This window comes from Zalophus californianus, chromosome 14, assembly GCF_009762305.2.
Source record: "Zalophus californianus isolate mZalCal1 chromosome 14, mZalCal1.pri.v2, whole genome shotgun sequence".
Classification (NCBI taxonomy): Eukaryota; Metazoa; Chordata; class Mammalia; order Carnivora; family Otariidae; genus Zalophus; species Zalophus californianus.
In genome coordinates, this window is record NC_045608.1 from 89,571,354 (window position 1) to 89,593,605 (window position 22,252).

General features: G+C 40.7%; 1 protein-coding gene across 2 annotated transcripts in view; it reads right to left on the minus strand.

Annotated features, from left to right (window-relative positions):
* Positions 1-1,958: 1,958 nt before the first annotated feature.
* The window catches only part of LOC113912710 (cytochrome b5), a 36,392-nt gene continuing 16,098 nt past the window's right edge, over positions 1,959-22,252 (minus strand). The window contains exons 2-5 of one of the 2 annotated variants that reach the window (XM_027576335.1): positions 10,259-10,387; positions 8,170-8,199; positions 4,053-4,087; positions 1,959-2,340 (exon numbers count right to left, since the gene is read on the minus strand). In XM_027576335.1, the coding sequence (XP_027432136.1) occupies positions 2,259-2,340; positions 4,053-4,087; positions 8,170-8,199; positions 10,259-10,387 (276 nt within the window). In that variant the 3' untranslated portion in view covers positions 1,959-2,258. The remainder of the gene's footprint in view (positions 2,341-4,052; positions 4,088-8,169; positions 8,200-10,258; positions 10,388-22,252) is intronic. The other variant, XM_027576337.1, reaches the window with a different exon arrangement.

Below are 22,252 nucleotides of genomic sequence, written 5' to 3' on the forward strand. Positions count from 1 at the left end.
CCACAGTTCTTAGACAACAAATAAGCAGTTGTGCCAAAAAGGTGGTGTGCTCAATTCCTGGAGCTAAGGCTTTGGGTCTTCTGGAGCCAAGCTAATATCCAAGGGGATGTGTCGCTGGGTTGGGGACCGTGTGTTCTACAATGCACCTCACCACATGAAGACTTTCTTGAGGTTGGCAGGTGACCTAGTGTCAATCCAACCTGCTCTGTGACCAACTTACGGATAAAGTTGGGTGGCAAGCATTCTAACAGCTTTTAAGTGCTCAGCCCATGCCCACCAATCATGCAGGTTTGGGCTTCCAAGATTCCCATTAACAACTGCCTTTAACTACACAAAACACACTGGCTGCAGGCCAGCTTACATCATACCCAGTTCGACCCCAGCTGGCATGGGACTGAAGACAGGACTAAACCAGCAGACCCCAAACAAAGGGCCAGCTGTGGAGTGAACCAGCAGCAGCATGGAATCGGAGACTTACCCAAGGGCTCGGGATCCTGATCAGATGGGGACTGCGGACTGGACCACCAGCAGTTCTCAACATGAAATCAGGGACTGTCATCAAATGTGAGGTTAGAAAGCCAATTAGGTCAGAAGCTTGACACAAAAAAAGCAGAGCTCAGAACCGAGAGGAACTTACCCACGGCCCTCGGAAACAACGAGAAACACAGAGAATGCAGTTTGTGGGTACCATGCCTGTGTTTCTCGTGGCCCCCGAAGCCATCAGAAGTGTCCTTCAGATCCCATCACTGCCACCCAATCTGTTAAAATCCAAAATTCCTCAGAATAAAATGTAAAGATCTTATTTTTATTCAACAATTCATCAATCGGGCAATATCCTGTCTGGCAAATAGAAAGAAGCTCCAAAGAGCTGTACCAAATGGAAGACGTTTATGGGCAGAAAGAGACGAGCAGAGCTGATTGTTTCAGGCAAAGTCATCTTCCTCTGAGGGGTCAGCGGCTGAGGGAGGATGTCCACCGGGAATTATCTCACTAGTGCTGACCAGGTAATTCCTGACTGACTGGCTTAAGATTCCACTCCTGGGAGAGGCTGAAATTGCCATCAGTTTAGGTATCAAGTCTTGGTGTGGTGACATGGGTATAGCACAAGCGACTCAATTTGGGGCCTGTTGCCTCTTTTTAAACAATGCTCTGTAATTAAAAAATTCCTTTCCAAGGTGCTTTAGTTATTTCTGAAGAACTCCATTGCTTATCAGTTGGTTAGCCTGCCAATGGAAACTTGCACAGTCATACGTAACTACAAAGTACTTAGAATCTAACTCATCCTTTAAGAAAAAAAGCATGGGGCAGAAAATAAAGATGAAAGAATTAGTCTACTGGAACTCCACTGAGAAAATGAACAGAGCCATAACAGATTTCCTCAGGCCTCATCACCACCAGCTACATTTCTTCAAAAATCAGACTCCAAATGTCCCATAATCTCTTTCAAATTTTGTTTTTGTGAAGTACAGAATCAACATTTCCTTAATGAGTATATAAAACAGTTTTTGCCTCTGAATGAGGAATTTTTTTAAACTTTAGAATCTATATGACAGAATCTCTTCAGTAAATTTTTAGTCTGTGAGAGGGGACATAAATGTCCTCTCATGGTTCACGGGTTTCCTTTTATGTTGACTGCATTTTTTAATCAAGGAAGAGGTAAGAGTCTTTTTCATAGGTCCTATAGGCCACCTTCTCTTTTTATCATCTATTTCAAGTAGAACAATTAGCAATCTTTCATTTCTGAGCTTTTCTTAATTCCCTAGGAACGGAAACCACGCTGGAGCAGGCAGTGCTGGGTTGTTCAGGAGAGAGAGCGGCACAAGGAGGGATATGGGGGGACACTGCCCACCTCACGTCAGACAGACTACTCGAGTCTGGATAATTAGCACATTACATGACTCTGCTAAATAATCAGATTCTAAATGTTAAAGGCAGTTATACACCAAATAGACAGGAAATCGTAGTGGCATATTTTAAAAGCCAGATATATTTTTTAAAAGATCATGCCCACAATAAGTAAATTATGTAGTGATGGAACATCAAAAAAAGTTGATGAACAAAAGGCACAATTCAAAGAGTTCGGGAGTAGAAAGAACAGAAGAGTTCTTTTTGGTTTGGTTCAAAGTAGGAGAAAAGGGAAACAGGTGTATTAAAATTATTTTTCAGGTGAAGGTATCTGTCAGTTGAAGCAGTTAACACTGGCTTCTTTCTCCCTGGTCCAAAGCAGTCTTTTCTTTCCTCCACTTCTGAGCATGTGTTTAATCTTCTGCTGTATAGAAGTGATACATCAGAGCCACCAGCACTGCTGAGATGGCTGGGATCACCCAGTTGGTCCACCAGCTGGAAAGAAACGGCAATGATGCTTGCATGAGGTTCGGCGCATAGGACTCAAAACCTTTGCTCCTTCTACTTACCATGAAAATCACTGTGGCATGTTTTTATTATCTCTATAACTTGCCTGGATGAAACGTCAACTCTGAGTTGTTAAAAGCAACATGAGCACCACATATGCCCTAGTACACCAGCAAGTGCTCTAGCTTTGTAAGAAAATTAATGACCTCCATCCCCATTCCGCTTAAATCTATTTCTCTTAACTTACACCAAGAGCTATGAATCACTTCCCCAACAGATGCTACCTACAACTAGCGACTTATCTAAGGACATCAACTCTGGGTTACGTATCACAAGTTCACAAAAGCAAATATTCCTTACAGGCTTTATTCTACTTACATACATTAAGAATTTAAAACAGCACTAAACTGAGAACAAGAAAATCAAGGTTCTCATTTTGGGAGACCCAACCACAAGCCCTATACCCATGAGGAAAGCACATCTCCTGGACTGTGAAGTTAAGGAGTTTGAGCCATAGGATTATTAAGGTTGCTACGAGCACGACAGCCCTATGTTCTGTGATTCTGTTTTGAAAATCTAATCTTTAGCCATGCACAGTAGATTTAACACATTAAGAAATAGCAAGGTCAAAGCTTGCAGCAAGGTACTTAATCTGTGGTCCATAGGTGTAAACTCAGAAAAATCCCTAATTTACACACAGTTTCAGTCCTGGTGCATAGAATTTTTGATCAACTAAAAATGACAGATTACAGATCAAACCAGGGACAAAGCTAGAATGATCTTCAATTTAGATATGAACCTACAGTTTCTTAGAAAGTAGAATGTGAATTAAGCCAGATAACTCCTATAAAGACATATATTTTCTGTCATAAACTTTCTATCTTTTAATACTCTTCACACATCAACCCATACAAAGATTGTGTTCAATACAAAGATTTAAACTGCAAAAAAGATTACAAACGTAACTTTCATCTTGGTGGGGTTTTCAGTTTTCATTTAGACGGAAACTTAACCTGTCAATGAAATGTACAGTGAAGGACTACTGCCTGAAGGCAGGGAATGTACCAGAACACCGACAGACTGGCGCAGTTCCGTTTGACAGGGTGAAATAAAATAGGCATAAATGTGTGGTTTTGAGCCTGGGGCCAAATATCTCTACCAGAGAGATATATATATGCCAATTATGCAAGTCAATATGGTAGAGCTGCCACAAATGTTAATAGGATCTTGGACTGTGACAAAGAAATCCAGTCCCTAGAACAAGTGATTCATGCTACACTTGGAGGAACACTGAGCTTAGGGAGATGTAAACACTTAGATATAAACACTTGGGGAGATATAATCACTACAGTGTAAGAAACAGACCATATATTGAATAAGAAAGGATATTTGCCTTGGCAGTAAGACTGTGTAGGCCACAGGACTACCCTGGAGAAAAAGAGACCCAACTTGTTCTGTCCATACTATAGAGTAGATGCAGCTGGAGGGAGAGATCTGGGGTAGAGCGTCCAGAGTCTGAGCTGTCTGACAATTGAGGAGGGGATGTCCTGAGTCATCTGGGCACCAAGTGGAGATGATCCTGGGCTGTCCACTGAGCGGGGGCACAGTGGGAGCCTGAGCCCTCAGGTGGGGGAGGAGCCCTAATCCCACCCAGACTTGACTGGCCTGATCAGTTACCTTAAGAGAAAATTACCACGTACCTGGAATTAGAATCAACAGTAGTAATGAGAGTTTCCTGAAACACAAGAGAAAAAGTGAACTTTAAGGGAACATCTGAACATTTATTCAATTGACTAAGAATTTCTTTTAAAATAAGATCACAGTTTTCAGTATATTCTTCAAAACACATTGAAACGGAATACCATAAACTTTTCACTAAAATGCGTATTTTCACCATTTTTTTAGAAGAAAAAATTTTAAGAATCATCTGTATTTAAATTACTTGCAGACATAACCTAGATAATTTGAAAAAAAATGTAAAAATAGGCTACACAAAATATCCTCTACACAGTACACATCTGAATAATGTAGAAACTGAAAACTGATTATCATATACACAGACACATAACCCCACCACTACCTTTAGGAAGAAAAGTTTAATTCTTTAAAAGCATGAATGAAACCTTCAATAAAATCAGTTACTTCATTCAAATTTTATGTGAAGTAAAAGTGTACCCAAATTGTATTAAAAGACATGTCAACCAAAAAGAGAAAAATAAAAACTGTCATTTAAATTATCACACTCTGGACCACCACCTCTCCTGGCCTTCTCTAACTCTGACAAGACAGCCCTAAAAAGTGGAGGCCTCAGGAACTGACCTCACAGGGTCACCAGCCAAGAAACCTCCAAATAAGGACACCCTGTGTGTGTGCTGGGGTCTTTCACAGCTGGCCTATTTTGCCTTCCAGAACTTTCTACGAGAAGTTCTGTCAGTACCATGAAAGTGAACTAATTTTGGCTCTTGAAAAATACATACTTCCCCAAACAGATGAATAACTAAGGCCTAAGGAAAAATAAACTTTCCTGGCTTGACAACTAAGAAGCATTCTTTAGAAATTCACACCAGCGAAAGTATTAGTGCCTCAAAGGAAGGTAGCCATAAGTAAGGTCGCTTCATCTGAGAGTTCATCTCTGCAGTTTTCCCAAAGCACAAGATAAGCCATTAGCAAAACAATCCACACTCCGCAATGAGGCAAAAAGCTGCACACAGCAAGGCAGCGCATTCATTAGAGAAACCCCAGGAGAAGGCAGAAAACTGTTAGGCAAGAGCAAGCAAATCAGTTAGGAGACCCACAAACCTGGAAACATGGCCTTTAAGATTCCTGACACAGTAGGGGGGAAAAAAATAAGTCATTTAAAAAGAAAACTTCACACACTTATTATCTTTTTAAGCAATGTTAAATCTTAGCGACTACAAAAAGTATTCATAACTACTGCAAGATTATTTTTCAAATTTTGCGTATATGAATAAAATTAACAAGGATTACTAGAAGTTACTGGACTGTGCAAAAGGATTATTACACTATTAGACGACATAATAAATTCTGAAACTGGAGCACAACAGTTCATTGAAAGTAAAATATTATTGTCACAATAGAAAGTTAAGCCCAGAAGAGTAAACAGAACTCAGACACAGATCTGTTATTTTGTTATACCAAGCACATGCATTTTACCAAACATGCTGACAACTCTATGGCCACTAGGCTGGCCTACCTCCTCGTTCATCACTGCCCTGAGCGTTAATGCTAAAACTGTTAGGGTACCTCACCGCCGGCAACAACAACGATCTTCTAAAGAGCTGTACTTTAAAAGATTATATACATTTCTGAGTGTTTATTATCTGTTAGGCTTTTAACCAAGAGATGCCTGAGAGTTAAAGCAAGTTTGAATTACCACTTACCACACTGATGAAAAAGGAAACTGAAACTGTCTTGCCTGTCCAATGGTCTGAGGGGCCTAAGTTGGGCTTCTGTGTGTAACTAACAAATATGTCAACAACTAACAGGCAGAAAAGACTATGGTTTTTATTACAGGCTCTGCCACCTGTTCACTCCATGACCCTGAGGGGTTCAATTTCACATAGGAAAGATTAATAATTCCATCAGTACATGAGAAGCTATATAAAAATCATGCAAAGTACATCAAGTTTTTGCAAATCAAAATCATCTCATTTATACATTTATCTACTCCAGCCTATTCCTTAATTGGAATGCTTTCCTAAAAATATCAGGGACACTGATATTTTTGCCTTTGGAGTACAGACCCTACAGAAGAAGCTTAAGAGACTGCACCCACCAAACCTGAGATGGGTGCTAGCCATGGTTCTGCAGTGTGACCCTGAACAAGGTCAAAGCTTGCAGCAAGGTCTGAGCTTCACTGTTTTTACCTTCCTGGAAGGTCTATGGATCCCACAGGGGTATCATGAGACCCAAACAAAGTCACTTAAACAGCAATGATTTGAAAGCCACAACCAAAAAAAGGTATTGATACTACTGATATCCTCCATGTAAGCAAATTTAATAGATACAAATTTGTTTAAAAACGCATCATTTCTAGGTCTACAAATACCTTATCTTGGCAACTAAACACCATGTTTTCCTCCGGGCAGGGTCAAGCTAATAATCTTTGTTGCATCTTATTTCACAATTCAACTAGATATTTTCAGTGGCAACATTGAAAAAAATCAGACCACAGCTTACATTTATCAGCCTGGAGATAGACAGATGGTTATACAGAGACATATACACCAAAAGAAATACCTAAGGACACTCTCTTCTGGCAAACTAGAAGCATAAGAAAGATAAATCCAAAAAAGCAGTCGTGTATTTTTTTTTTCATTGTATTTGCTTATGTCCTAGAAAGGCAGCAAGTTCTTGTCCTACCTCTGCTCATCTAATCAAAGTCATATATGTTCTAAAAGAGGAGAGAGTCTTTGGGAAATACAGCAGGCTGGTAGGAGACCTGCTTACCAACTCAGCCCTAGTTTCTGTTTGTAGGCATCGTCGTTTGAGATATGACTGGACCTACATTAAATCTAAGTTAATGTAATGAGCCTTATCAAATTCTTGTTTTACTATAGCTGAATGATTTACACCAAGATTATTAACATAGTGAAAACCTAACAGGAAAAAAGTGTATACTTTTTCCCTGACCTGACTATGGAGAAAAAGCAAAAACTACATGCATCACGGGATTTCAGTTACCCCAAAAGTAGCCTCAAAATAGGTGCTAATGTCGTATGACCCACAGCAAGGACTCAGCAGCTGTTACACAGGCAATTCAAATTCTGAAGTCCATTTTTTGTCTTCCCAAAGTACTCAGATCACTAACACTGAACTTTTTGAATAGGGGAAGGAGAGACTATAAATGAAATTGCTTTGTAAGAAATAGCATTAATCAAGACTTATATTGTACCATCTGGGGTATGAAGGTAAACATGGCCTTTACGCTCTATTGGATTTACTGCTTTGATTTTGCTGTAGATTAAAGAGAATGTCTTGTCAACAGCAGCGAGCAAATGAGTTCACCAGTTCTTTCATACAAGCCCTGTGGAGTCTCACTGTTGGGCTCTAAGAAAAGCAAGAACAGAAACCAAAATGGAAAAATTATTCTTTCTGTGGTTTAAGCAAAACGTTCTTCCATGGTCCTTTAATTACAGGCCAACAACTGTTCTGTCTGCTTGTACTCGTCAGGGACTCTGGCTGTTGTCATCAATTCTTACTATGGATTTACCTTCAAATGTAAGTGAGAAGACCAGCTCAGAGAGAAGGGCTAGTGAACCAGGGCATAAAATTAATATCCCCTAGAATATATTTTCCTTTCCTAAGGAAAAATGCATCAAAAAGTTTTTAATTTAATTTGATTAACATTAAATTCAACCAACAAATACTTATTTAACACTTACTATGTCCCAGGGACAGGGAGGTGAAGAAGACATAGGTAGTGTTCTCCAAGGTTCAAGTATTAAGACCTCTGCTCAGATTTTAAGTTCTCTGAAAATAAGGCTCGTGTCAAATCAGAAGCACAGTGCTACTTATAAAAGTAGCTCTTCAAGAGGTATCTACTGATAATTACGATGAAAAAATGATGTATGGAGAGTCTTACAGAGAGAACACACAAGCTGTCCTAATGAAACACAATGGCTGGTCTATACACAACATATTTTGCTGAGCCAACAGGTTACATATTCATCTGACCTAGAGAGACCTATGCTGGCCTGGCCTCATTCAAATAGCTCATTCTGTCCCCCAGTTTGACGGTATGAAATACACTGAAGATAGGCACGGCCACTGAGACACTGGGGATGACACACTTACCGAAGGCTTGGTCAACTTTGCTCTATCATCCTGCAATTACAAAAAAAAAGGCACATTACAGAATGAAAGAACATTTACAAAAGTACCATGTCTAAAGCAGTCACTTTTACTGAGATTTTTTTGGAAAACATTACTATTCAGTAACTAGCACTTTAGGTTCATCTATCTAGGTTGTTAATTACAAAGTTTGATACATCTGACTTGACTGCAAAAATTAATAGCTGATTAAATGATTAATTTTCAATCTAGAGTTCCAAAGTTTAGAACATCATCCATGATAATCATATTTATATGTTCATGTGCATATATATTTATTAGACTTGGATTTTAATCCTCAATTCAGGGAGCAGCTGAGACATAAGTAGATTATTCCCCCGCTATCCTGTGAAATGAGTATGTATGTTTGTACACCTGTGTGTGTGTGTGTGTGTGTGTGTGTGTGTGTGTGTGTGTGTGTGTGTGTGTAATTTTGTGTGATATCCTCAGTGAATTCCTGCAATCTCCCAACTGCAGGGTTGCAATTTTCTTAAACCTCCAGTTGAGGTAGTCTAAATTAAGGGTTACCTAAAGGTGACCACAGGGAATCCCAGTAGGCAGAGGAGGCAGAAATGCTGTAGTCACAGTCTGAAAACCCATCTCTTCTACCCCTACAAGTTTGGAAAGGAAAGAATCAAACATTTTAAGGGAAAGCCTCTCTGGTTACCATAAAACTACCTCACTTTGGTGAAGTATGAAGATGAAGATGAAAATATGTGGGTGAATAAACTCTCCAGGTAAGTGAAGCTCATTCTTTCAGAGTACCCCCTCCTACCACCAAATAAACCAACAAAAAAAAACCCCACCTCCCTATTCAATGGAAATTGCTCTAAAACAGATTTCCTATTTTTAGGCCTTCCATAAAGAGCCTTTAAGCTTTCCTTCATTCATGGTCATTGCAAGAAATATCAATCAACAAAACTTTTTTTTTTCTTTGGCAATGTTAAATTTCTTAGCTTGGTAATTGGTCCACAGGAGCTTATTTGATCAATATTTTATGTGATGCACCTATTGATTTGTATTTACCAAATATTTTATAATAAATGACAACATTAAAATTATCGGCAAGTATATTTGGCAATTATATGATTTTTATTGTAATCATAATGATAAAACTTTTCATATGGGTTTTTGTTTTTCAGTGGTTTCTCAGAGTGTGTACTTGGGCTGAGGCCACATGCCTACATTAGCCTGCTTCTAATAGTGCCCCCACCCCCTCTGGCTGGCTCCTGGTGAAGCAGCACGAGCTGGGAAACAGAGGAGACCCTGTGGCCCAGCTGAGAAGCCCAGGTGCTCTCTAGAGGTAAGAACAGCTGAATGGAGGGTGTAGGAGCCTCTATCTGTTGGGAGAACTCTGCCACCTCTTCCCAAGTGTTCAGCTACATTCCAGATAACTTTGGTTGACAGATTAGCAAAGCTTCATATAGTCATTCAAAACTGCCACAGAAGGGCCTAAATTCATACTACAGCCCTGGGTTATATAAAAGCTAAATTAGGGAGCATAAAGTCAGTCCAGGGATTGGCATCGAAGGTGACGTTCTCAAAGATCTGGGGTCAAGTGAGAAGAGTGAGGAGAATGTGTAGGTTTTATAGAAGACAGAGTTTATTCATTTAACAGAGGTGGTTTAAAAATTTTTTAATGATTTTTTTAGAATTGAAATATCCTCAAACTATGAGAGGAGAAGGGAGTTTAAGAAATATTTCTTAAAATATTTTAGTCAAGGAAAAAAGAAAAAAAGAAACCATGCTGGGTCAATGACCCCCACCTTCTAAAATATGTTGCTCCGTGACACTTCAGAGTCTGAGAGGCACAGTCCCCCAGCCCTGGCCTTGGGTTAGAGGGTCCTGACCCTAAGTGCCAGTGAAAACTGCAACCAGGGAAATGCAAAGAGATTTCTGATCCATTTGTTTATGACAAGAATGGTGTTATATAATCAGGAGGAGTTGTTTTGCTTTACTTCTTCTTCAATTTCATAATATGCAAGTCTGCAATTTTGAGCAAGGTCAACCCACAGCCTTAAAGAGAAGTAAAGGCCCCCAGTAAGGTACTTACTGGATGAAGTTCCCCAATGATGTACGTTTTGGACAATTCTCTAGCATCTGTAGAGTGTCCCACATCCTCAAAACTTTCAGTAGCATCCCCTCCAGCTTGTTCCCTTAACACTTCTTCCCCACCAGGATGCTGTTTGAAGGACAGATACAAAAAACAAATTATGTTTTTTCCAGGTAAATGAGTCAAAAGGAAGTGGCCAGTTTCATTAACCAAATAGGCTACTCTAGAAGTCATAGCTGACAACGTGAGTACAACTCATCCATATGTGGATGAAAACAGCATACTCTTCTGTATTTAGCTTCCTTCTTGAAAGTTCCTTAGAATCTTTCTCCAACAGCCAAGATGTCCATTTCCCCAGATCATTCTTATGGCTGTAAAGCATCAGACACATATTTCTAATCCACTGGGAATGTCCTCTTTGCTTTTCCATAAAGCTCTCAAAATTGTTCTTCTTGACCTTTACCCAATCTATTTTTTCTTGAGTCCTATACCCTGACCTTTGACTTCTTTGATCTAGGTGTGGACTTTCGCTACTACACCTTAGATGGTAATTGTGTGATAACTCATCTTTGAAAAGCACCCTGTCTGCCTGCCGAGTACAGAAAGTGTACAGCCTGTTGGACAGACATGCACATCCCCTGCCTGTAGCAGAACTCTCTTTCTAGTGGGAAGAAAAAAGAAAGCAAGCAGGTGCAGCAGTGACTTGCCCAAGCTGCTGCTGTATGGACAGATTACTGATGGGGACAAGGCAGGCAAAGAAGAAAGAGCACCACTCCCCTGGGGGTTGGGGTTAAGGCCTTGGGCAACGGAAGTATTTTAGTGCTCTTAGCTGCTTCTTAGCTGCTTCAATTAGTAAAACAGATGGTCAAAATGCAGGGAGGGGCTGACAAGGGGGCCCAGGCACAGATACAGATGAAGTCCAGACATCCTCAGGCAAGGAAAGGAGTTCTCAGTCAAGTAAAAAGAGAGTAAGGGCTTGGTTATATCACCCTAAATATTTTTATGGCGGAGAAAAACCTTCTTAAATTGAGCCTCACTATTTCCTTAGATCAAATTTACCCTGCCCTTGAGCAAATCACCTGTAAACACGTGTCCAGTAACTACACAAAACAACTCTCCTCTGCATAACTGAGAGCACTCTGTTCTTAATTTCTCCCAGTGATGGAAAATATAAAGGTACATAACAGAGAACGGTGGACAATTACTCTGTTTTGAAATCCATTTCTCCTCCTACTTTGTTTAAATATATCTACTGCTATAGAAATCTACTTGGTTTTTTTCTCTACTATTGTAAACGTTATCCATCTACATTATAGTAAAACTGGAAAACACAAAGAACATAAAAATCACCAAAATCAGCTATGGTCTTGCCATCTCAGTAGGGCTGGATATACACACATGTACATGTGTGAATAATTTTTGAAAGAAAATGGAGATCATTGCCTTATGCATATAGTTTTGTTAGATTAAAAGCAGATTATAATACATGATACAGAGACAGTATTGCCTAGTGGTTACTTACTACTTCTATGTGAACTTAGGAAAATAACGGTATTTATCTCATATAATTTTTTAAGATTAAATGTGTTAATATAGGTGTCTGACACATATGACCGATAAACATTATCTAGCATTTTCATTAAATATTTTCCAATGTCATAAAGCATCTTTCCTCAACATGACTTTTTAAACAGCTACCTAATGCTGCATGCTGCAGGAATTTCCAAACTTATTTAAACATCTTCTATTGAGGGCACAGAATATCAGAAGTCCACTTTAAACAAACATGAGAAGCCACACCAGGGGTATGGCTCACTCTGAAAGCCAATCTGAAGCTTCCTGATGCACTTCCAAGGCTGTGGCAATGGAAACCATGATTTGTTGATTCTGGAACAGTCTATTTACTGTTGGGCATGGACTGAGTACAGAAGCAAAACACAAGAGATATGAAATGACAACTTACTCAGCACCCACCAATTATATAAGTTCACAGACTGTTTTCCTTCCATGTGGGTGGCTGAACTCATGAGTTCCTTAACTTTTGGTTCCTATTAAGGATATGTGAATATAGACAAATCTCTCAGAGCAAATCATTAGTTTGCAGTTACAACTTACCTTCAAAGGAAATTTTCAAATAAGGTTAAAAACACAGATTGGCGTTTCCTAGAGCATCATAAAACTAAGTTTTTAAAAGAGAATTTTGATTTTTAAAATGCTAAAATGCAGAAGGTAAACATTCTGCTTCACAGAGAATAACACAACAGCCTTAACCTGAAAGAAAAGGGCAACTTTTCAACTTAATTTCTGACCAAGCAAGGAAAATAGAAGAGTATGTCTCTACACGTACATATGTGTCTATCTAGCTATGATTTAGACTTTGCCTAAACCATATCTGTGAGATAGTTTTTTTCAGGGGAAAAAAAGAAAGACATCTTGGGTTCCACTGGTTCCACTGACTACTATTTAAGAAAAATGAACGAACTGACACTAAAATACATTTACCCCACGCCAGGGATTTTTTTAAACAGTAAAAACAAAAACAAAAAAACAAAAGCAAAACAAAGAAACAAAAAAAAACCACACCAAAAGAACAAAGTTTTTTTTCTTTTTCCCAGAATAAAATAACTCAAATCTTCATAAGACAGCAAAAGATATGGAACTGGCTTATTGTAATATCGGGTATTTTCCTTGAAATATATTTATGATGTGGGGAGAGACAGAGACACACACTTTGTGAAGTAAACCAAGTCTAATCATGATGGTTTGAAACTTGGTGATTCACCTTGTCACTCTCTTCACTCTTGAGAGCAGATTCATGCTGTAGTCTTAATATGCACACATCTCATTATCAGCCTGAAGGAAACTTTCTTCCTTATCTGTCAGCACTCTTAAGAGATGGGGACACTGGTGTTGGTGCCATCTTGGTTACTCACAGAGATGGTGTATGTCTACGGTTTATGCCCAGAAGCTCTGACAAAACTTACTAACTTACTAACTGTTGGGCAGCTTCTAGAATTTGAGAGGGACTCAAAGAAAAGGCAAGGCTTCAAAGAGGAAAGCAGTAGAATAACAGGTGATGAAAATTATCTGGAGATTTTCTGAAAGATTTAAGGAAAAGACCAAAGTGCCTGGCAGGCAAGACCAGAGGTAACAAAAGAGGTGAGACTCTCTTAAAGAGTCTGAGTCAAGCCCTGAATTCTGTCCTCAGAAAGCAGCACTCACGAGGGCCCCCACTCATCCCACCATGCGGTGGCAGTCAGCAGCTGTGGAGCCCAAAGAAAAAGAAATGGGACGGAATATCACGGGTGACAGTAAGGAGGACCCAGGAAGGAGAGAACTGGGGGCAGTTGTGGGAAAACCAGCCATTTCCACTAGAGCGGTCCTAACCTAAAGTCCCCCATTTTTCCAGAGGAAGATTCATTTCCCATTTGTGTTATTATATCCTAAAGTCAATGGACTCAACAAACACATGCCAAGTGTCTCCATGTGCCAGACAGCAAGGTGTGCCAGACATACGGAGCAGCTCCTGCCCTGGGGGATTTACAAACTAACAGGTATCCCACCGGAATAATCTGTAACCACACAACTAACTGCAGGTAAAAACCAATGTTCTGAAACAAAAGAGCACAGTGACCTGAAGGCTGCAACACAAAGGCCTCAGGAGTGGCTCCGCTGAGCTGAGATACTAAGCAGGAAGGAGTCAGAGTCAAGGAGGGGCAGAGACAGAAGGGATGAACGTCCCATGGGGCAGGGGAGGGAGAAAGGGCAAGCCTCAGAGGGCAGGGCAGGCCACACAGAGCTCTAGGCCCCTTCAGGGATTCTGATCTTTCTCCAGCAAGCGATGAGAAGTCATTGAGAGATCTAAGAAGGGAAGGTAACAAAAGCAGATTTAGTTTTAAAAACATAACCTGGACTTCAGAGTGAACAACAGATAAATGGGCAGGAAAGGATCCAGGAAGACAATTCGCTAAGGCCATTACGATAATCTAGGCAAGAGAGAGCCTAAGGCAGGCTGGTAGCAGCCATGGAGATAATGAGGCAGGGAAGGACAAAAGGCAAGTGAGGAAGGACTTCTTGACAGGCCGAAGAGGGTGGATGAGAGACAAGATGTAACACGAGGACGCAGGTTTGGGGCTTGCCCGATCGAATGGATGATGGTGCCAACTGCTGGGAATGGGAATCCTGGAAGCAGACCAAGTTCGGCGGGTAGACTGGTTCCAGCAGGGCCTCCCCACACTCACTGTGTCCACGTACCTGGTGATCCAATAATTCCATCTGTCTGCCTCTGCAATATCTCCATTCCACAAGTTACCCAAACACACCTTGCTCTGACACCATATGAGAACCTCCAGGTACAAACCAGGGAATACCATTAAAATGGCAATAGCTTTTACTCTTGACATCCATAGTTAAGGGTAATCTACAGGAAAATATATTTGAAAAGATAAAAGATTAGCATAGTCCATAATTCAGAAGACATTAACTGCCACAGCCCCACTCTACTCCTAAGGACACTTTCAGGGAGACATGGTGGATTTCTGTGGTATCAACAGTAACGCTGGCTACCAGGGCCTGAAATTACATCTGACTTTCTACTTATCGCAGCATAAAAGCTCTCAGCAACCTTGGCACAGTGGATCTTTTTTTTTAAACCTAATCTTTTTTTTTAATTTTTTTTTTTAAGATTTAGTGTATTTATTTGAGAGGGAGAGAATGAGAGAGAGCACGAGAGGGAAGAGGGTCAGAGGGAGAAGCAGACTCCCTGCTGAGCAGGGAGCCCGATGCGGGACTCGATCCCGGGACTCCAGGATCATGACCTGAGCCGAAGGCAGTCGCTTAACCAAGTGAGCCACCCCGGCGCCCACAGTGGATCTCTTCTTAAAATGCTGGCTTCTCATGGCTGCTGGGACAGCAGACCCTCCTGGTTTCCCTTCAACCTCACTGGCCACTACTTTCTAATCTGTTCACCTCCAAGTCTCAACCTGGGAGCACCCCAGGGCTCGGTCCCTGGCATTCTCCCATCCTCTACCTACACTAACTCTCCCAGTGATTTTACCTGGTCTCCGACCCAGAAAATCACTGCTCCCTAGTGAGTGCCGCTGAGTAATACCTGGCTTCCCCTGAGCTCGAGTCCTCCCACCCGCAGTAGCCTACCTCCCGTGTTTACGCAACATCTATTCCGTGTTCCAAACACAACATAACCAAAACCAAATGTTTTACTTTCCCTCAAAATGCACTGCTTTCCAAGGGCGCCTGGGTGGCGTAGTCAGTTGAGCGTCTGACTCTTGATTTCAGCTCAGGTCAGGATCTCAAGGTCCTGAGATCCAGCCCCATGTTGGGCTCCGTGCTCGGCGAGGAGTATGCCTGACGTTCTCTCTCCTCTCCCTCTGCCCTCCTGCTCATGCTCTTTCTCTAAAATAAAGAAATAAATCTTAAAAAAAAAAAAAATGCACTGCTTTCTGAAATTTCCATTCTCAGGAAACAGTGCCACCATGTACCCAGTTGCTATGGTCCAAAACCAGAAGTCAAACTTTATTCCTCTGTCCTCTGACTCTAACCCACCAGCAAATCCAGGTGGCTACCTTCAAAACATACTCAGGATCCAACCACCTCTCCCCACTTTCAACACAGCCACCCTAGACCAAGCTACCAACACCACACATAAACGACCACAATGGTCTCCTAACTGGTCTGCTTCCTCTTGCCCCTGTACAATTAGCTCCCTCACATCATCACACTATGAGGACTTTAAGACGATGATTAAGGCAATCTAGGGAAGGGCTAATGCTAGCCTAATCCAGGGTGGTTGGTCATAGTGGACTTGAGGAGAAGTAAAAGGGAAGTAGAAAAGGAAAACAGACATGCCCACAGATTCTGCCCACACCTGCAAATAGCCAAAGTCTTTCCAGCGTTATAGGAGGGCAGAGTGAAACCTCCCTTGCTCAGTTCTAGCCAGTCTTGGGGCAGGTCCTCAGTCCTGCCAAACTTGTTCTCTATGTCAGATCCCTCCCATCTGCCTCTGCTTGGAATGTTCCTCTCCCAACCTTTATGGGATTCCATCTACCCTTCATTCATACTCAAGTTGGCCACTCAGAGCCCTTCCAGGATTTCCCCATCTAAAGAGCCCACCCCACACCATGTTCTCTACCCACTTCCTGTTTTATTTGCCTTCATAGCACTCATTACTATCTATATTTATATCAATTTGTTTATAAGATTCATGAGGACAAACTTTTGTTTGTCCTACTCATCACTACTGCCCCAATATCTAGTTCAATGCCTGGCACATGGCAGATATGAAGAAATATTTATAAGTAATTGTTGGATAAATAAAGGAGACAGGCACAGGTCATTGCACACTGGCTTTGGAACCATTACATCTAACCAGTTATGTGGCTGATGACAACTTTCTCATTTCAACTATTCTAGCCCATACCACTCTCCTTTCCCTGAACTGTAACAGTTCTTACCATTCAGAAACCATATAATTTTATGTTTAATTGCTGTCTAATTTATTTAATCAAAATATTTACTGTCTACTCTGAGCAAGACATTGTGTGGGACACGCAGAAGTTCATGAAAAAAATCAGCGTGGCTCAATCCTGAAGAATCATGCACCTAAGCTGAGGTTAAAGAAATAACAGAGAAAAATCCCTTGGCTTTCACTAATACAACCTCACAGTTCTGACTAATCATGAATGACCTAATAGGTCCTAAACACGTAGTGCTAAACATGCAACACTGCTAAACATGGAACTGAATCGCTCTCCCTGAGAGGAGCAAATGAGGCACTTAGCTACTGCCCAGCATCCATAACACAATACAGTTCAATGATTCTCAACTTATTTTCAATACTGTGACATGTGTGATAAAAGCTTTCTTTGTGACAAATGGCTCTGAAAAAAAGTCACCTGTTAATAATGGTGATGGAAGTGAAGAGAAAATCAAGAAGTATAATAAAGCAATGGTTTTGTTGCCAGACATCAGAAATGGGGTTTGGAGTAAGATGTGAATTCAGAAATGGCTTCAAATTGTGATACAAATGGTTCCACCAAATACACTATTTCCACGGAAACCAAGTGGCTCACAAAGCTGCTTCAGTGAGTGTTCCAGACCAGTACTGCCCAATAGAACTTTCTGCAACGATGGACATACTCTATATCTAAACTGTCCAAGATAGTTGCCGCTAGTCACAAACAGCTACTGAACACTTGAAATGGGGGTGAGAAATTGAATGTATAGTTTATTTATTTAAATGTAAATCAGCCATGTATGCTCATTAGCTACCACACTGGATACTGTAGCTATAGACAACACAAAACTTTTTTTTTAAGATTTATTATTTTTTTATTTATTTGACAGAGAGAGACAGTGAGAGCAGGAACACAAGCAGGGGGAGTGGGAGAGGGAGAAGCAGGCTTCCTGCCCAGCAGGGAGCCCGATGCGGGACTCGATCCCAGGACCCTGGCATCGTGACCTGAGCTGAAGGCAGATGCTCAACGACTGAGCCACCCAGGTGCCCCTACACAAACCTTTTGCAAGACATATAGACAACCTAGGTGAAAACTGAAAAATCATTTCATTTGCAATGAAAGATACATATATTTATTATATGTGTGTGTGAGAGAGACCACACAACATAGGCAACCCCGCAGCTTTGGGAGTGCACTGCACTGCCTCTCAACGTGAGGAGGCTCACAGATAAGGGCCAATGGCTAGAACAAGGGATCAGCACAAACCAAACTGCCTTGGAAAAAAAAAGCTTTTGTCAACTAACTTCATCCAACAAGGAGAGGCCAAGATAAAAGCTGATGATGGCCGAGGGCCAAATGACTCTTCTCTGTGGTTATGGCGGATTGTAGGATCAAGCCTGACTTGTTTTACCAACCCTAGGGCATCACAGGGTATGGCTGTTGAAATCCTTGCCTATACAATGACAATGCAATAAAGACTGGCATGACACAGAGCAGTTTACTTATATTAATTTAACAAATTATTACCTTATGGCTTTAGTCCTTTTACAATCACTACAGGTCTGAAGTGGTCTCTTAGGCTTTTCAGTTATGCTCTACTTAACATGAGAAATACAGTTGTACTTGTGAATTTGAGGGTTTATCAAAGTCAAGGGACTCAAAAATACATACAAAAATGAGAGGAATACCAATAAGGCAGAAAATAAGAAGTGTTAAATGAGTATCAAAACGCAAGGAAAGAATAAGTCACTCCAGACAGAGGACAGGCAACGATGGAACCCTTCTGATGCCGAATGAACAACTGACAGAGAAGGTGAGGTCACCCCTACACCTCATTAATGGCACTCACTGTGTCTGTATGGTACTCAATGATCTAATAGGTGTATTACCTGTTTTCTAACAAATGTAAGAGCTCAAAAAGAAAGAAAATATTACAAACTTGATCAATATTTCTTTCCTGGGCACCAAATATCCATATGAATTAACCAATATTTACAGTCGTTTGGACAATACTGAACTAGAAACAAGCTCAGATTTTCATTTCATCTTAAATTAGTAGTGCCATGCTCATATTATGAGGTACACACTGATGAGTTATGTGCTGTGAAAAATCCACACACTTCAGGGCACCTGGCTGGCTCAGTCCACAGAGCATATGACTCCTGATTTCGAGGGCATGAGTTTGAGCCCCATGCTAGGGGTAGAGTTTACTTTAAGAAAAAGAAGAGGAAGAAGAAGAAGAAAGAAAAAGAAAAAGAAAAACCCCCACACTTAAAACCAATGACCATATTGTCACTTTTCACCTACAGAGCCAGCCTAGTCATGATCCCACCCACCCCTCTTTTCAAATATCTTCTACTGGTAAGAATTTCCTTTAATCTGAAAAACACTCAATGGAGGTAGAGCTCAAACACGCTTGGGATTGCTTTGTTCAGGAGGCATACCAAGGTTATCAGGGTTAACCCCACATTCACAGCCTCCACTCAGAAACCCTATGATAAGCTTCATTTATAACCAAAGTTTAAATAATCTCACTGAGAAGACATCTGGTCTGTTTAACACTAAGGAGCTCAATGGTTTATACCCCAGGTCATTACAAAAAAGACTGTGACCCAAACCTGATGGCAAGACTCCCGTGTTCCGCTGACGTCACAGCAGCACAAGTGGTGAAGGCCAGTCCTAGGAGAGCTTCTTCCTACACCTCATCCCCTAACCCCTGGATATTCTCTGCTTCAGTAATAACCAGTAGCAAGAGATACCACATACAACACACAATGCCACATACAACATGTAACTCTTTTCAAATGAAAATAAGTCCAATTTCCCATACACAGAAAAAAAAAATGAGTATCAGAGTAAACTACAAGGTGCTTTACCAGAGCCCAACAGTGCAAACATATCAGGGGACCAGGTACAGAATACATACAGTCAGTGAAGGCAAAGTCTTAGATTATTTTTGTGTGTTAAGAGACCAAGAATAATAACATCAACATAATGAAAGCGAGACCTCAAGTGCTTTTTAGAATGAGGCCAAAGAGAAATGCTAAGTAAAGGAATAAGTGCATAATTAGAGGATTTTTTAAACTGCAATAAAATTCTATTTCATATTTAGTAGTACACTAAATAACAATAAGTAATGCTAATAATGCAGTAAAAAGTAGATCTATAAAAACTGGCAAGATAAAAAAAGATAAACTTAGATGCCTCTCCTGATACAGATGTTTTCAATAAGTAAAAAATTCTTATTAGGAAGGCAATCATCTTTTTTATTTTAAAGGAATTTTTCCTTTTTATTTTTTTTCCTCAAGAGTACTTTTTTTTTTAAATTTGAATTTCCACTTTTATCACATGCAATAGAAACATTTTTAGAAATAGCTCAATATTTTTCAAATGCCTATATTATTAGTCATCCTTTTGTTGTTAAACACCATGAAGCTACAGAGACCTGTTATACCTTACTATGCCATAATGTGATCTGTGAAATTTTTTTTTTTTAGTTTTTATTTAATTTCTAGTTAGTTAGCATACAGTGTAATATTTTCAGGAGTATAATACAGTGATTCAACACTCCCACATAACACTGGTGCTCGTCACAAGTGCCCCCCTTAGTCCCTATCACCTATTTAACCCAATACCCACGCCCTTGCCCACCTCCCCTAGGAAGACAATAACCTTAATGAGAAAGAAAGTATAAAATCGAAGTCACTATAGATAGATTCAAATGCAGCCTGCAACGACTATTAATTCCGAAACTAATTACTGAGCGAAAATACTTTCCAGGTCCACTCTGCATCCCTACTGTTTGCTTCTGTGACTGCTACAGTTCCTTGAATTCTCCAGCCAGAAAATAAAGATGGGTACAAATTATATTTTTGAAATTATTTGTGCAAGTTATATTCCCCTTTAATAGAAACAATTTCATAAATGAGACAGTCTTAGGCTTGATACAGAATAACATTTTTGCTTAGTCTTTGACCTCAACTCTTAGAATACCTACATTTTAGTGACTCTGGAAAAACAAATTGTAAAATTTCAAAGTCAAACATTAGGTGCTGTTCACCTGACAGGAAAGCCCTGCATTCTTGTAAGACCAGAGAGGGCTTCTCATGGAGTCCGTGGCTCCAGCCACCAAACTGGTCCTTTTCTCCCCAACTCCTCTCCCATTCTTACTCGTCTTCTGTATTGCTGCCAGAACGTTCATCCTTAAATACTGACTGTTTCATGTATCCCACTCAAAATCGGCAGTGGTGAATTTCTGCATGCCAATCAAATGCCTCTTGAATATCTCAACGAAGAAAGCCTCAAGATCTGTACAGCACGGGGGTGCCCTCAGCAGCACAAGCAAGTCAGTGGTGGTAAACGCTGCTCACTGCTCATTGTGCTCTCTCCCCCCTGCCCCGACCCCCACAACACTTAAACTTTTAGCTAGGAAAGAGATACCTGGAAGAGAGATTTTCCCAGCCTCCCTTTCAGCCATATGATTAAATTCTGGCTAAGAGAATAGAAGTGAAGGGTTGGAAGAACCTTCTAGAAGTCTTCTCTTTAGACTGGTGAGCCCCTTTTGCCTTTTCTCTTCGTCCTGTTTTCTGGAATGGGGATGCTGCCTCTGAACAGGAGGATGAGGACCAGACCCTAGGGATGGCACAGAAGTAAACTAGGAGTGTAGTGCCCTGAGGGCTTTACAGAGCACAGCCAGCACACAAAGCCTGGACTACCGGGCTTATTTCTTTATGACGAAGAAAATTATTCTTTTTAAAGATTTTTTAATTTTTTTATTTATTTGATAGAGAGAGAGATAGCGAGAGAGGGAACACAAGCAGGGGGAGAGGGAGAAGCAGGCCTCCCGCTGAGCAGGGAGCCCAATGCGGGGCTCAATTCCAGGACCCCGGGATCACGACCCGAGCCGAAGGCAGATGATGCTTAACGACTGAGCCACCCAGGCGCCCCACAAAGAAACTTATTTAAGCACAGTTATTTGGAGTTCTTCTGAGGTTAATTCTCATCACTACATCCATCATTTTATCAATACCATGCGCCAGGCACTTAAGTCCTAAAGCATTTAAAAGATGTGAATGAACATTATTCCCAGTGTCAAGAAACTTAAAACCATATTAGGACAATGGTCTTCACATACGTTAAACCACTAGAGAAATATTAAAGGATTAACAATATTGATTGCTGACTGAAAAGAGAAGTCCAGAAAGACAGGGGCTATTAAAAGATTATCTAGGCCCTTTCAGGAGAGTCAGAATTTGGGTAAACAGCAGATAAAGATGAATAGGCTCAAGAAGAGCATGAGTACCAATGGAGGTTTACTGACTGAAATGTGCATGAGTGCTTGGGGTTAGTGAAGAGGTAAGCTTGAATAAAGCAAAGTATGTAAGACTGTGTGATGGCTCATTTTATGTGTCAGCCTGACGGTCCAGGGATGCCCAGAGTAAACACTATTTCTGGGTGTTTCTGGCTGAGATGAGCATTCGTATCAGTCTGCTCAGCAGAGCAGACTGCCTCCCCTCCAACC